The following is a 15,678-nucleotide window of genomic DNA, read 5'->3' on the forward strand; positions in this document are numbered from 1 at the left end:
AGGCATTGGCGAGGGGGGCGGTTCCCGGAGGCGTGGCTTGTGAGCGTCCGCGGCGGGTGGGCGGGGCGTTGGGCGGGGCCAAGCGGGGTGGCCCGCCAGACCAGGAGGCGGGCCTAGGGGGAAGGGCGTTCGGCGGGCGAGCTGCGGCTGCCGGCGGCGGGGACTCCCAGCACCTTGACCCTGGCGCGAGGCGGCGTCGCGCACGCTTACAGGTGCCCGCGCGGGGCCGCGGCTCGGGCGTCCTCCCGTTGGCCGAGCAGGAGGAGGGGGCCGTGTCGGCGTCCAGCCCCTCGCGCCCAGGATGGACGTGCCGGCCCGGGTGTCCCGACGAGCGGCGGCGGCGGCGGCCAGGATGCTTCTGCGTACGGCCCGCGTCCCTCGTGAGTGCTGGTTCCTGCCGACCGCGTTGCTCTGCGCCTACGGCTTCTTCGCTAACCTCCGGCCGTCGGAGCCCTTCCTCACGCCCTACCTGCTGGGGCCCGACAAGAACTTGACCGAGAGACAGGTAGGAGGCGGAGCGCGGCAGGTGTTTATGGAGGGCCTTTGCGGCGGAGCCCCGGAGCGGGCTACGCAGAAATCTGATCGGATTTCTGCTCGCTTGGAAAAGTGGCCTTAACTCTTCGCGTTTTTGGCACGTTCCGTGCGAAACTAAGCAAGATGGGCCGCAGCCCACTTGCTTGTTTGTTTCAGGCCCTACGTGGACTGTGCTGTGTGGTGGCATAACCCGGTTCTGCCCGGACAAGTCCTGCGGGAGCTGCTGGGGACTAGGGACAGTGAGTGGCTAAACAAAACAATAAACTCTACTTTCAGTAGAATATATACATATGAGTGGATGGATGGATGGATGGATGTTAGTTGGCACTGTTTTTGTGAGAGGGTCCCCCTTTCTTTCCTCTCCTTGACTTTGTTTACCCCTGACAAGATAGAAACGTTCTATCACATAAGGACAATACAGGACAGGAGGAGTACGCCATCCGAATCTGGCGTGCTTGATTAGGTGAGATTGTGTCCAAAGATAACCTGCTCCCTCTGAAGTCCGTCTCTGTAATGAAAACAGACGGTGTCATATAATTGGCACTTAGCCTTTCTCGTATTGCGAATTGTTGCTTCACCGACAGGTTTTTGTCCTTTCTGTACAGGTGGAGTTTTTGAGGGCTGTAATGTACATGGTCCATGACCAAGAACTCCTGCGCAGTCATTTACTCAAGATAAAACTTGTACGCATAGCACCTCAGAAGTGCATAGTATACTTCAGAAGTGTGCCTAACTCCTCTGATTAAAGCACTTGGCTTTTTTCAGAGGGGTATGTCGATTGAGAAATTACACCAGTGCTGCTCCGGGACCCTTTCCTTGAGTACCAAAGAGGGTGAAAGCTCAGGTCCGATGTCTTTTGCCTACTGTCAGCTGAGAGGACGCTGGACATTGTCACTTTTTTCCTATACCCCTTTTCCTTCTTTTGCACGCTGCTTCCCTGCCCAAGTGGCTATAGAATGCTCCTCCCATTTAAACGTTCCTGACGTTGCCAGTCATCTCTTTTGAGGAGCAAATAACTCAATACTCAGCATATCATGTCAGAGCAAGAGGCGATACTACCAGACTCATTTCAGACTGGCAGGATATAGTTACTCAGAGTCCACGGCTTGCTGCCGTCCTGTGCCTTTATCCAAGGTCACCTGGGAAAGAATTGAGAGTCAGTGGGGAATCCCGGATCCTTTGACATTTAGCAAGTACAGCCTGCTTGTGCCTGAATGTTACATCATACCTCCTGGTCTTGTGAATCATTTCGCAGTTATTCATCATCCATATGTAGTTTGGTACTTGGTAAAAAAGAAGGACTTCTGATCAGAATGATTTTTTTCCAAGAAGAAAATGACTATGTGGCTATAAGGAAGTGGGATTTTGGAGACCCAGAACAACTACCAACCCTGAGGGATAGACACTGAGGCAGACATGACTCAGCTTGTGAGCAGCTTGAGCGTACGTGCAAACTGCTCTGTGTGATCTGCACAGTGTATGTACTGGCCTGGCAGAAGCATTCGAGGAGAAACGCGCTCTTGGCGTTGATGCTTGAAAGTTGATATGTTCTGTGGGGGATCTGGATCGAGAACTGCTGTGCGCTGCACTATGGCATGCCCTACCTTCTCAGCGGGCCTTACGTATAGGGGGTATAGGAGTATAGCAGGGCACTGGGCCTTGTACGACAACACAAGGATGCTTCTCGTAGTGCCAAGTAGTGGAGGCAAGGGGATTTAAAGAGGAATCTAGTGATCTGGGATGTGGGATCTTGGAGTCTTTGCTAAAATGCTAGTGTAGCCCTTCTTTCCAGGTTGAGAATCCTACACTTAAAAACAAAACAAAAACAAAAACCTAGTAGCTGATATAGAACCACTGTTGTCCTTTATGAATGACAGTTAAATAAAACATTTTGCATGATTTTGTCTTTAAAGATTTATACATTTATTATATGTAAGTACTTTGTAGCTGTCTTCAGACACCCCAGAAGAGGGCATTAGATCTCGATATGGATGGTTGTGAGCCACCATGTGGTTGCTGGGATTTGAACTCAGGACCTTTGGAAGAGCAGTCAGTGCTCCTAACTGCTGAGCCATCTCCACATTGCATGATTTTTAAGCAAAGTAAATCCGGGTTATCATCAGTGACATTTATAGTGAAGTTTGTATTTTCCCCTTGACATCAGAAGTGCCAACCTGGGTCATCTTAAATAGTGCTGAGTGCCTAAGACCCAAGGGCAGGATTTCCTCTCTCCATTTCCGTTCTACAGGTTATCTTATAGAACTGTACCACTTTGGGGCTGGAGAGATGGCTCAGTGGGTAAGAGTACCGACTGCTCTTCCAAAGGTCCTTAGTTCAAATCCCAGCAACCACATGGTGGCTCACAACCATCCATAATGAGATCAAATGCCTTCCTCTGGAGGGTCTGAAGACAGCTACAGTGTACTAACATATAATTAATAAATAAATAAAAAGAGAATTGTACCACTTTAAAAGATTGAGGCAGGTTCTAATTGGACTATGCCCCAATCATTAAAAGCCTAACATTAATAAAAGTTGTTGACTTATTATGCTAGGATCTGAATCCAGGGCTCCTTCTGCATCCTGTAACAGTGCTATACTGCTAAGCTACACTCCCAGACTTCTATTTTTTAATCTTGTGTTTATGTGCATGGCTGTGTGTTTCCCATGTGTGTAGGGGAGCCCGTGAAGGCCAGAAGAGGCTGTCAGAACCCCTGTAGCTGGAGTTATGGGTGGATATGAACCAACTGACATAGGTGCTGAGTACTGAACCCCAGAGCTCTGGAAGAGTAGTTGATGCTTCTAACCACTGAGCCATCTCTAGTCCTGTTGACCATTTTTTAGAGATGTTCTTATAAAGTTGCCCAGAGTATTCCTAAACTTGTGATCTTCCTGCCACAGCCTGTCTGGGATTACAAGTGTTTATTGCCGTAGCCAATAGAATTCTTTATCTCTGAAAAGTGATTTTTATCTTTTCTTGGTAGCATGTGGTTTTGATGTTTACCGCTTTTCTTTGACGTGTAAAACCATTCCACACATTCTGCTTGAGACTCTGAGCCTTGAAGATTCCTTTCGTCCTTTTAGTATATCCAGGCTTCACTCATATGCCAATCCTAAGTCTAGCATATTCACCAGCTCGTGTATGTATGGTCCAATACTCAAATGTATGATCCTGCTTGAGATAATCTTTCTTTGTGTGTGTGTGCCTTTGTATGTGTCTGCCTGCCTTCTGTGTGTGTGTGTGTGTGTGTGTGTGTGTGTGTGTGCCTTTGTATGTGTCTGCCTGCCTTCTGTGTGTGTGTGTGTGTGTGTGTTGTTTTCATATCTTCCTTATCTTTCTGGGCCCACCATGTCAGTTTCCATTTTTAAATCTGTGTTTGTGCATACTTCTTTTTTGGCTCAGAACTCCTGGAACTAAAGGCTCATTCATCCTTTTTTTGAATCTCTATACAGGTTAAGTAGTGTTATGTAAATACGTGTTCATCAAGTAGGGTAACAGAACTATTGACCTGGTTTTCTTCAATCAAAATGTGATTGGTTTAAAACTGAACAATTTACTTTCCTGTGTCATATCTCCCAGAAGAAAATGCACACAAACAAGTTCTGCCCAAAGTTGTGAAAGGCACTTTGAATAGAACAAATCAATTCCCTTTGATCACATGGTAGATTTTTACCTGAGATGAGAAGCTAGCTAATGGAAAGTTAATAAGGGTATGCCATTTGTATATTTTTGCCTATGAGAAGTTGTTCTTCAAGAGCCAAAATATCTATTAAAGGAAGATTTTCTGGTGTTAAGACTTCTCTACCAGAAATGTTTTAAAAGAATGTTCTTTAAGGCCTACTTCTCCAGTCTTTGAGGAGTCCCTGTCATGGTACCTCCACAGAGATGGGAAAACTTCTGCAAGCAGCAGAAGGAAACTTAGGGCATTCGGAATCAATAACAGTTTAGTAATTGAAGAGAGTAGATGTTTGGGTGTACTGGGTTGAGACTGTCTGGTTCGGATCATTTCTCTGCCAACCCTAACTGTATAATCCAGCCTTCGCTAACATCAAGTTTCCTTCGTATAAAATAGAGATGGTAGAGCACTTACTTCTTAGGACTGTTTGGAAATAACTGAGGTAAAGTTCACAGCATGGTTTGTGGGAGATGTACTGCTATGGTTTTTTGATAGTGGGAGCCGAGGTTTCTGTTTTTGTTTTTCTTGTTTAATGTTCCTTGTAGGAGTAAACATAGATCACTTAACTAGAGGGAGTTGAAGATAGCCCATCTGGTCTCCCGTGTTCCACCTGCCCCAGCCCTTGTCCTACTTAGTTGATATGGTAGTCATGGTAGTATTACTTTCCCTCATCTTCATTATCCAAATTGTAGGTTTGTGTTAGTGTAGCATTAACCTCATGAGGGTGGGTTGGTTGCTTATTTATTTATTTATTCATTTATTTATTATGAAACAAGGCCTTCCTGTTACCAAACTGGCCTTGAACTACTTAATGGTCCACCTGCCTCAATCTACAGGCATGCACCACACCCTTTAAGTTGATAAAGGATGGGACTTATGCAATGGAACACTGGCAATTAATTAAGGACAGCTACTGCTACAAGTTCCATGTCTAAACAAAGTTTTACTAGACTGAACAGTTGGGCAAAACTCAAATGTTTAGTAACGTGGTAATTGTATGTATCTATCTGTTACTGTAACAACTTCAGCACATGCATATGGGATTCAGGATCAAGTCAGAACAACTAGTATTCACCTCTCCACCGTCTCCTTAGATTTGGAGCCCTTGAGCTGTTATTCATAAACTCATAAAATATATTAACCAGCTGTGGTTGAGTACAGCCATTCCAGAGCATAGTGGAACGACTGTCTCAACTGTGCTCGAAGCCTGAGGTAATCTTTGTTTGGTATTTATATTGGCTTGTTTTGGCTTCCATGTCCCATTTGTCTTTCTGTGTCTGGATCACTTAACCTAAAATACGGCTTCCGCTTTTATCCATGTTGCTACAGGTGACCTGGCTTCATTCTTCTGTTTGGTCCAGTAATAGCTCATTGTGCAGCTAGACCATAGTTTCAGTGAAGAATACCTTTTAAGGAAAGGTTTATTGGCCAACAGTTTGTGGTAGAGAAAGACATGGTAAAGGACCCATGGTAAGGCACAGAAACATGCCGAGTCACACAGGAGACAGTCAAACTGTAGGGACCAGAAGGAGGGTAGTATCTGGGAGTTACTCATTAGAACACAACTGAAAATATCTGTAGGGAAGGCTTCTTGCCACCCCCACCCCTACCTGCACACACACACACACACACACACACACACACACACACACACACACACCTCACCGTCTCAAGATTTCCTTGCTAGGGGACACAAGATGCTTTGTTTCTCACTTGTTACAGTTTGTACACTTTGACAAGGAATCCCTTCAACAGTTCCTATGAACATGCAGATTTTGAGGCCCCTCTGGAGTACATAGCAAGTTCCAGACCAGTTGTCACAGCTGCATCGCTAGGACACCCCACCACCACCACCACCACCAGACCGCAGAGCAACAACAAAACAGAAACACCTTAAGCTGACTGCCATAAGCCTTAGCGCATTGCGAGGTGGTGAGCTCCTTGTGAAAGAAGGAACTTTTCAGTGGTCACTGTTAGGAGTATTTGGCTCACGGTCCAGCTGGTGCTAGTTGGTCTAGTCTAGGAACCATTTTTAATTCAGTCGGCTGGTTTCAGAGCTGTGGGGAAGTAAGAATTGGTTACGCAGTTAGTTAGTCCTTGCATCAGACAGTCCTCCCGTGCAGGTTTTGTCCTCGTGTGCTGATGATAAGGATTAATTGGAAGGGGAACTGAAGGCCTTCCCTATCCATAGCCCCTGCTTACAGCTCTTCAGCTTACCTTTTTTACTTTGTGATACTGTTAGCACAGCTCTCATTGAACGTGGCACAGTCTAGATTCGACCTTCACCTCTGTTAGCAGTGACATTTTATTGTAATGCTGGGCAGTGTTGGTGAGTCAGGGCTCCCTTTCAGCCATTCACTCATGAAGGAAAATAACAGATATGCTACAGGATACTGTGCTGCTAATTGGTGAAGTTTTTTGGGGTGTGTACACTAAATACTTTTGTGTGTGTGTGTGTGTGTGTGTGTGTGTGTGTGTGTGTGTGTGTGTGTGATGGGTGTTTATGGTTTCAGAAATGAGGAGTGTATGTTTGGCCTGAGGTAAACATAGGATGTCTTCCTCAGCCACTCTCCTTCATTTTTCTGATATAGAATCTCTCACTGAACCTGCAGCTTACCAAATCGCCTATGTTAGCTAACTGCCAGCAAGCCCGAGGAACCTTCCTGTCTCTTCCTCCCCAGTGCTGCGATAACAGCTTTCTCTGTGAGTCCTGGGAATCCAATCTCAGGGCCCCGTGTTTCCATTAAATTGAACTGTCTCTCCATTGAACTGTCTCTCCAACCCCAAATACATTTTTTTTAATGTTCAGCTAATAGCAAGTTTATTGGTACTTACCCGTTCCAAGTTGAGGAACAGCTCTTTTTTTTTTTTTTAAAGATTTATTTATTATTATACATAAGTACACTGTAGCTGTCTTCAGATGCACCAGAAGAGGGCGTCAGATCTCATTACAGATGGTTGTGAGCCACCATGTGGTTGCTGGGATTTGAACTCAGGACCTTTGGAAGAGCAGTCGGTGCTCTTACCCGCTGAGCCATCTCACCAGCCCAAGGAACAGCTCTTAATTACACAATTAATGGAACTGAAATTCCAAATGCAATCTTTCTCATTTAAAATGCATATTGAAGATTATGTTTACAGAATCTCAATTTTAAATTGTGCTCAAAAAAGACATAGCAATAAGTTCCAGTTAACCTTATGTCATATAAATCAAAGTAGCTAAAGCAAGGATTCGTGTGTACCTTTTATAAAGATGTAATAAATGTTTGAGATAATAAATTACCTAAATATCCTGAGTTGGGTATTGCAGTGTATACATGTACCAAGCAAGATACATTGTATCTCATAAATATGTACAAGTATGTAAGTTTTTTTTTTTTTTTTAATTTAGGAAAAGAAAAATAAAACACCAAACGCTTAAACCTTAGGTCATATTGCCAGTAAGTAAGAAGGCCAGAGATGCTGCTGAGGGAGAGCTGTCTCATCAAGGCATAAGACAGATGCACTCTTTCTTCTGCCCTGCAGAGCTGAACGTCAGCAAGGCCTCACTACACGCTGTTAGAGGCGTAGCCTGTAATACACTGTCCGTGCTTCACTGGATGACCCTATGCCCATAGCTGTGTGCATATAAACAGTCCTAGCTGGACTCTGGGCTATAGAAAAAGGAGGAGTCTGGGAAGAGGAGAAAGTAATAATAAAGAGCTGGAGGCGGAGAGTAGAAATAGACATCATCTAAATACTTTGTCCATATGTATGAAATCATAAAAGAAATAACAATAATAAATTTTAGAGGTAAGACTTGACAGCGATTTAATTATCAAAACATGTATTGGTCCTTTGTCTTCCAGACAGTATACTGGCTCTTAGGTTATACAGGTGAACGCTGGATCCACCTCAGAAACCTTAAAGGTGCTGGGGATGAGGGATGAGTGAGATAGAAAATACCCATAAGCTCCGCCTGTGGGAGGCTGAGACACCAGGGTCCACAGTCCCAGATTAGTTTGATCTACGTTGTGCTTTTGAGTCCAGCCTGGGCCACAGAGCAAGATCCTTTGATGTATGGAAAGGATTTTACTTTGACGAGGGGATAGGAAAGGCCATTCCGGAAGTTACCTGAACTTACTGCAGCCAGAGTTTCTCCGGGTGATAAGGACAGACTGTTTGGTAAGAATACATTTTTATGGCTCATCGCATCTGTTGATCATTAACGAACTTTTCTTTTTTTCCCTACCAGGTCTTCAATGAAATTTATCCAGTGTGGACATACTCTTACCTGCTGCTGCTCTTTCCCGTGTTCCTCGCCACGGACTACCTCCGTTACAAGCCTGTCATTCTGCTGCAGGGACTCAGCCTTATTGTTACATGGTTCATGCTGCTCTACGCCCAAGGACTGCTGGCCATCCAGTTCTTGGAATTCTTCTATGGCATTGCCACAGCCACCGAAATTGCCTACTACTCCTACATCTACACCGTGGTCGACCTGGGCATGTACCAGAAAGTCACGAGTTACTGTAGAAGTGCCACCTTGGTGGGCTTTACAGTGGGCTCTGTCCTAGGGCAGATCCTCGTCTCCGTGGTGGGCTGGTCACTGTTCAGCTTGAATGTCATCTCCCTCACCTGCGTGTCTGTGGCTTTTGCTGTGGCCTGGTTTCTGCCTATGCCGCAGAAGAGCCTCTTCTTTCACCACATCCCTTCCTCCTGTCATGGAGTGAACGGCCTCAAGGTACAAAACGGTGGCATCGTTACTGATACCCCAGCATCTAACCATCTTCCTGGATGGGAGGACATTGAGTCAAAAATCCCTCTAAATTTAGACGAGCCTCCGGTGGAAGAACCGGTGAGTTCAGCCTTAAATTTGCGGTTGCTGTTCTGTGCATTGGCTAATGGTAGGGAAACAGACAGGCCAGCCAATCTCACCGGGCCACTCATTCATCAAGATGCAACTGATTTATATATTGTATAATCAACTTACTCTCCCCTAGAGTGCATAATCCTTAGAGTCACACTGGCATAGCATTATGCATCATGTCAGAAAAGTCTTGAGGCCACGTCTCCGTTTTAGTATCCCTACTGCTTGGTAGATACAAAGGAAGCACTCAGTAAGTGTTTGCTAGTGAGCGTTTAAAATGGTTCAGTTGGCAATTCTACTCGTAGCTTCTGACTTGAAGCTCGGAGTATTTAAAGATTCAGAATTATTTTCTTTTTCTGGGCTAGAAGTGATGCGTGTTATTTATTTATTCAGATGCTGCTTTGTTGTTTTGTTGTAGAAGGGCAGTGAATGATAAAGAGGCTAGCAGACAAATTCAAGACATGCTTTTAAAGCTCTTTCTTAGAAGAGAGGAGTCCAGTGTTTAGAACAGTTCCCATTCTTTGTAACTAGAACGATGAGTTAGCTCCCCAGTTTATTTTTTTAATATGAAAGTTGTGTGTGTGTGTGTGTGTGTGTGTGTGTGTGTGTGTGTGTGTATGTGTGTGTGTTTTCCTGTCAGGTTATAAGGTGTGAGAGACAAGGACAAGATTCATTCCAGCTACATTGAAGTAGTTTGGGTTTTCTTGGAATGTTGCCTAGCCATAAGCCTATTAACATTCCCATCTTGCTTAGGGAATCTAAAACTGAATTACATATTTTGTAGACTGAATGAAAATGCAGAACTACTATGAATAGTTTGATTCTACCTAAAATCAGCCTAGTAGTTTCTTCCCAGCCTATAAAAGCCTCACCCAGGGAGCTGGTTGAAATCCTGTTTCAGAGAGCCTCAGTCCTCCTTTACAGGCAGGGATGCGCCTGTCATGGCACACACCTCTGACTACTCAGGGCACCGTCTTTGGTCAAAATGACCTGGTCAAAATGACCAGGGATTAAGTATGTTGACTCTGGCATAATTTGTTAAGTGGCACTAGAGAGTCAGCAGAGGATTGGTTGAAAGGTCTATTCATTTGCTAGATATCACGTGGTAGGGAAAACATGGACTCCTCTGCTTGGTTTCAAGTGTGTTACAGTGGCTTTGGCAAGCCTGAGTATACCCAATAGTTATATAAGTACATACTTTAAACATCAACATTAATTATAGTTATGCATTTTTTATAGAACAGTGGGGTTTTATGGTTTCGGACTCTTAAGAAATATAGGAAAGAACGTTTTTTCATAGCAACCGCCACGTACAAATGTGTGTGTAATTTTTGTATGCATATGTGTAACAAAAACAAGATCTTTACAGGACAATACTCTGTTATCTATTTTATTAACTTTTGAAATTCAAGTCACTGCTTATTAAATATAGTTTATTGCCAAGTTGAGTTAAAGTTTCAATAGCTATTCTATACGAACGTGAACTTTATTATTTATCAGTAACCAAAATGTCAGTATTTGGACACCTATTGTCACCTATCTCACTCCAAGGCTGAGGCAGGAAGATGACAGGTTCCCATGTCAACCTGGGTTACATTGTGAGGCCACGTCTCAAAAGACCCCAACAAAAATGTATGTTAAAGCATATGAAATTTTTCACTAGACGTGATCTCCCAACAGGGCATAGAGCAGTTGGAGGGACTGGATCTCATCCACCCTCTTCTTACAGAGATAAGATTGGCATCCAGGATCAGTAGCTTATATATACTTGCACAGATAACACTCACACACATGTGAGACTCACTTCCCACGTGACCTCATAAAGGCTCTCACTGAGTTACATCGTCAGACTGATAGCTGTAGTGTGGGAGAGATTAGCTTCCACTGGTTTCCTTGACATCGCAGGCTCTGCGGATAAGACCTGGTGGCTGGACAGTGCTTTGGCCACCATAATGACTGCTGTTTTCCTACAGAAAGCATGAAGGGTAGCCAGGATCTAGCATTGAGGATTGCAAAGCCTTTTAAGCTAGCAAAATGTATAACCAAATTGAATCACAGTTGTGATGTTAATTTAAGAGTAGATGGGTGGTGGTTTATCCTGGCTTTTCAGCAGGAGGACTCAGAGTCATGGTCCACTTGCCTTAGACTTACCTCGTGTATTGAGTTCTTTTTAGAGATAGCTTATTACTTTAGCACAAAGGGGACCGACGTTGAGGGAGGAGCCACCAAAGCCAGTGGTTTCTTTTTTTCCTTTCAGGAGGGCTAGAGTTAGGCTCCGTGGGAAACTTATGTGCTAGGCTTAACTCCTAGCACCGAAAAAAAAATAAAATTGTATCTGGTATGGTAGCACAGGCCTGCAATTCCTTACTGGAAACTGAGGCTGAAAGAGTTCAAGGTCGGGATAGCCTAGGCTACATCACAAAGTGTCTCAGAGTAAAATAAAACAAACTTCAAATTAACCCCTCTCTGAGATAGAGAGTGCCGTGTCATTCATGAAAGGACTCTACAGCCTGGCAGTTTTCCTTTGAGTAAGCATCCCCAGTGTGCATGTTCATGTTTCTCCTGTAGTATTGAATTGTGCTGGTCCTAGCAGCCGACTGTAACGTTTTAAAGAAAAAAGAAATGACTCCAGACTCTGCTTCTAGTACTTCCAGGGCAAGTAATTAAATCGGCAGACTTTTATTTCCTTATTGGTGTGTCTATATTTTGATTATTAATGGGGTAACATTAAAGCTGTCAGATGAGCATACAATGTGGGCAGTTCATACACAGTGGTTGGTACTGATGTCACCACTAACTGCAGAGAGCGAACCGATTGGTCCTTTGCTGTAAATGTTATCTGTGAGCTTGTAAAAAATCTTTCCTGTCTACCCAAGAGGATATAAACATAATATTTATATTTGTGTGTGTATTTTACTGTAGATAGTTAATGATTTGCCTAAGGTTGTGTAAATGTAAACAGTGAAGCCAGGACCAAACCTCAGAGTAGCTTCAGGGCTCCTGTCCTTGCTAACTGTTCTCTTGTTCGTTTCAAATGTATACGTTTTACTTGAGTAAAATAAGCACTTGGTTTTTACAAAGGAAAAAAAAAAATCTCTGAGATAGAAAACTGAGCTTACATGGTGTCTGCAGCAACCCTAGCATGGAGTTCCAGCTCTGTTTCTGTTTGCTATGCAGGAGGAGCCCAAGCCAGACCGGCTGCGGGTGTTCAAAGTCCTGTGGAATGACTTCTTGATGTGTTACTCCTCCCGCCCTCTGCTCTGCTGGTCTGTGTGGTGGGCCCTGTCCACCTGCGGCTATTTCCAAGTGGTGAACTACGCACAGGGATTGTGGGAGAAGGTGATGCCTTCTCAGAATGCTGACATCTACAATGGCGGTGTGGAGGCCGTTTCAACCTTGCTGGGTAAGTAGTTAAGCCAACAGGGATCAGGCTCACTCCCTCCTCTGAGTTCTGAAGAAGCCCAAAGGAATGGCTTCTTACTAGGAGAAAGCTTGGATGTAATCAAGTGGTAGGGGCCTTTGACCGACAGACTTGTTCTCCAAAATGGAACGTACTGATTTTCAAGATGGTTTTCTTCTCTTGTCCATGTCCCACTTGCCTGTGTTTACTGAGTTTTTGAGTAGCAGCATACTGTAGTTTATGACTGTAGCTGATGTGTCTCTTGAGTGTTAATATGTACTGAATACTGTTCTGTAGACAGTAGGTATATTAGTTGTATTCCAGAATTCATGAGATAGTTACAATTATTGTTGTCATTTTACAATTGGAAACTTTGGACATGTTGATAATTTACCTAAAATCAATAAGTGGTAGCTAATGAAGTACAGATTACTCGGGCATGGTGGCTTCAGAGCCTGTGTTCTTGAAAACTCGTTCTATTCCTTTCTAATTTGTTGCCCTACTTCATAAGGTTGTTGGAAGGTTCTACATAGCAGCTCTGAGCACTTACTAATTGTGGCTGGCACCCAAAAAACTCCCTTATTGTAGCTGTCATCACCGGCATCACATGACGCAAGGGAAGAGAAGCCATTTTGCATATACTAGATTGCTTCTTGGCTTAGTCTAAAGCAGAGATGACTCACCCAGCCATGTTGCCAAATCAGCTGCAGTAATCTTCTGTGACTCTAGCCTGTGCTTCAGGCCAAATACTTATTTCCATAGCAGTATCCCTGGGCCTGTGTCCTCTTCTTCTGTCTACTTGCCAGATCTGATCTGCTGATTCAGGCTCACCTCGGCGACAACGTGCTATCCCATCAAGTACAATGTCTCTGCTTAAGGTTCAAGGAACTCCGTATTCTCAAGCTTCCTAATTTACACATTGAGAGGTCTTAATACATAATAATCTGAACTGAATTTCTATAGTCAATAACTAGAATCCTCTTGTTTTGCAGGTGCGAGTGCTGTGTTCGCAGTTGGTTATATAAAGCTATCTTGGTCAACTTGGGGAGAAATGATGTTATTCCTGTGTTCCCTCCTGATCGCCGCTGCGGTGTATGTTATGGACACTGTGGAGAGCATTTGGGTGTGCTATGCATCCTATGTCGTCTTCAGAATCATCTACATGGTACTCATCACCATAGCAACGTATGTATTTTAACTCAGAATATTAGGAAAAGTTATGGGCAAGATAAACTTGGATTTCTTTACAAACCAAAGAAATTTAAAATTACTATTTAAAGGAGGCAAATGGGCAGAAGCATCGTATTGTACGGTGCTTTTTTTTTCCAGGAAATATTTAGGGAAGATTTGTTTGTTCTCTTGTATTTTTATCCCACCGTTTTCTTATGTTCACATGAGATTTATATATCATGCAGCAACAAATCATGTTTCATATTTCGGAAAGGGAGTTAGCAGTAAAGAGAAGGGGTATGTTCATGTTTAAAGTAAAAATGCGTGTAACAGCTTAGGAGGAAGTAGGGGTGCTCCAGTCACTGGTTTTCTTTTGAAAGTTTTCAGATTGCTGCGAACCTCAGCATGGAGCGCTACGCCCTTGTGTTTGGTGTGAACACCTTCATTGCCCTGGCATTGCAGACTCTGCTCACTCTGATCGTGGTAGATGCCAGGGGCCTTGGCTTATGTATTACTACTCAGGTGAGATGTCTTCACCCATACTGAAGGTAGTTTACCTGATCGGGGTGGCAGAAGTGGAACATGGTTTATGAAAACAAATTCAACCATTCTGAACAGATCCAACCTAAGTGTCCCTCCCTCCCTTCCTTCCGCCACCTCCCGTTCTTAGGTCTTTTCTGTGGAGGATGTGGAGACCATTGTCTTTTTGATGAGGTCCTAAAGATCCTTCTCCACTGGGGGATGTTTGGTCCCTAGAACTAGAGTTACAGATGTTCATGGTAACCATGTGGGAGCTGGGGCTTGAACTAGGGCCCTCTGGAGAACAGCCATACTCCAGCTACAGAGCCATCTCTCCAGCCCCTCATTCTTAATCTATAAACCTGAAGTATTGTATGAGATGCCCAGCTTCGGGGTACCTCCAAGCTCTTTAAGTCCCCTTCCTCCTTTTTATAAAGCTATTCTTCACCCAAATACCAAATACTTAAGGTTGATAAGTATTATGGTTCTCAACATATGACCCATTGAGAAAACATTAATGCAGATGCTCACAGCATGCCTACAACCACCCACCCTGGAGTCACTGGGTAGTGTGTGCTTACATACAACCCATCTTTTGATAATTTTATGAATGACTACTTCTCTCTCTTGCAGTTCCTGATTTACGCCAGTTACTTTGCAGCCATCTCTGTGGTTTTCCTGGCTAATGGCATAGTCAGTATTATAAAGAAATGCAGAAAGCAGGAAGATCCCAGCTCCAGCCCTCAGGCAGCTGCTTCCTAACATGCTCTCGAAATGCTGCTGCTTCCAAGCAAGGATTCTGCACAGTAACCGCTCGGATGTATTTAAACTCTTTATGGTTCAGATAACTATTTATGAATGTGTATTTCATGGCTTCAAAACAGCTAAGAATGACCTTTTTCTAATGAAAAAAAAAAAAAAACTCCACAAAACTTGATTTTGGAAAACCGAGTAATCAAGCAGCACGTCTGCTCTTTCCTTGATTAGCATGTGAGTGTGATGTGTTCTAGTCACATTCGTCACTCACCCAGGCCTGTGGCCTGGTGGGACCAGGGCTTCAGAAGCCACAGGATGGCACAAGTCCCAACAGATGCATTCTGTCAGCACTTGCCCCGTCCAGCCTCATTCTGGTTTCAGTGTTACTTGTGTGCATGTGTGTGTCTGCAGATGGAAACCGTTCCTCACTGGCAATATCTGCTTGGGTTCAACGTTCTGTCCTCTAAGGATTGTTATGTCTAATTTTATTTTAAAAATTCATTGTATGAATGTTAGTGCTTCCCATTTGGACCATTGTATGTTTTTGGAAACATTCTTTAGAAGTACATTTTTGCATCAATCATATGCTTCCTAGAGAAGCTCATTTCATTAGGAAAGGCAAGTTTTAAAGCCTGCTGATAACTGAGGAGGGCTAATCAGGTAGGTTTGCTTGTCTTTAATACTTTTGTATGAAGGACTCTTAATTGCAACTGAAAAGGTCATTTATAGGTTAGAGATACAGGGAGCCCATTTTATATTTGCATAACCTTTTA

The 15,678-nt window shown here is 43.8% G+C and overlaps 1 protein-coding gene across 3 annotated transcripts; it reads left to right on the forward strand.

Moving 5' to 3' along the window:
• Positions 1-77: 77 nt before the first annotated feature.
• On the forward strand, positions 78-15,100 carry Slc19a2 (solute carrier family 19 member 2). 3 transcript variants are annotated; one of them, XR_004123259.1, is made up of 6 exons: positions 78-505; positions 8,446-9,048; positions 12,238-12,463; positions 13,453-13,645; positions 14,018-14,152; positions 14,783-14,916. XR_004123259.1 is itself a non-coding variant. In XM_031387656.1 (6 exons), exons 1-6 carry the CDS (start codon positions 302-304, stop codon positions 14,909-14,911), a joined length of 1,497 nt encoding a protein of 498 aa, XP_031243516.1. In that variant the 5' UTR covers positions 78-301; the 3' UTR covers positions 14,912-15,100. The 3 variants fall into 3 exon arrangements, 2 of the variants coding, with proteins under 2 accessions (XP_031243516.1, XP_031243526.1); XM_031387656.1 differs by having other exon boundaries at positions 14,011-14,152; positions 14,783-15,100; XM_031387666.1 differs by having other exon boundaries at positions 8,446-8,934; positions 14,011-14,152; positions 14,783-15,100.
• Positions 15,101-15,678: the final 578 nt, after the last annotated feature.

This window comes from Mastomys coucha, unplaced genomic scaffold (genome assembly GCF_008632895.1).
Source record: "Mastomys coucha isolate ucsf_1 unplaced genomic scaffold, UCSF_Mcou_1 pScaffold1, whole genome shotgun sequence".
Classification (NCBI taxonomy): domain Eukaryota; kingdom Metazoa; phylum Chordata; class Mammalia; order Rodentia; family Muridae; genus Mastomys; species Mastomys coucha.

Excerpts from the sequence above, each read along its gene's own strand:
- Slc19a2 (XM_031387656.1), top strand. The coding sequence starts at position 302 with ATGGACGTGCCGGCCCGGGTGTCCCGACGAGCGGCGGCGGCGGCGGCC. Across the intron at positions 506-8,445 it reads AGAACTTGACCGAGAGACAG|GTCTTCAATGAAATTTATCC; the intron begins GTAGGAGGCGGA and ends TTTCCCTACCAG. Across the intron at positions 14,153-14,782 it reads GCTTATGTATTACTACTCAG|TTCCTGATTTACGCCAGTTA; the intron begins GTGAGATGTCTT and ends TCTCTCTTGCAG.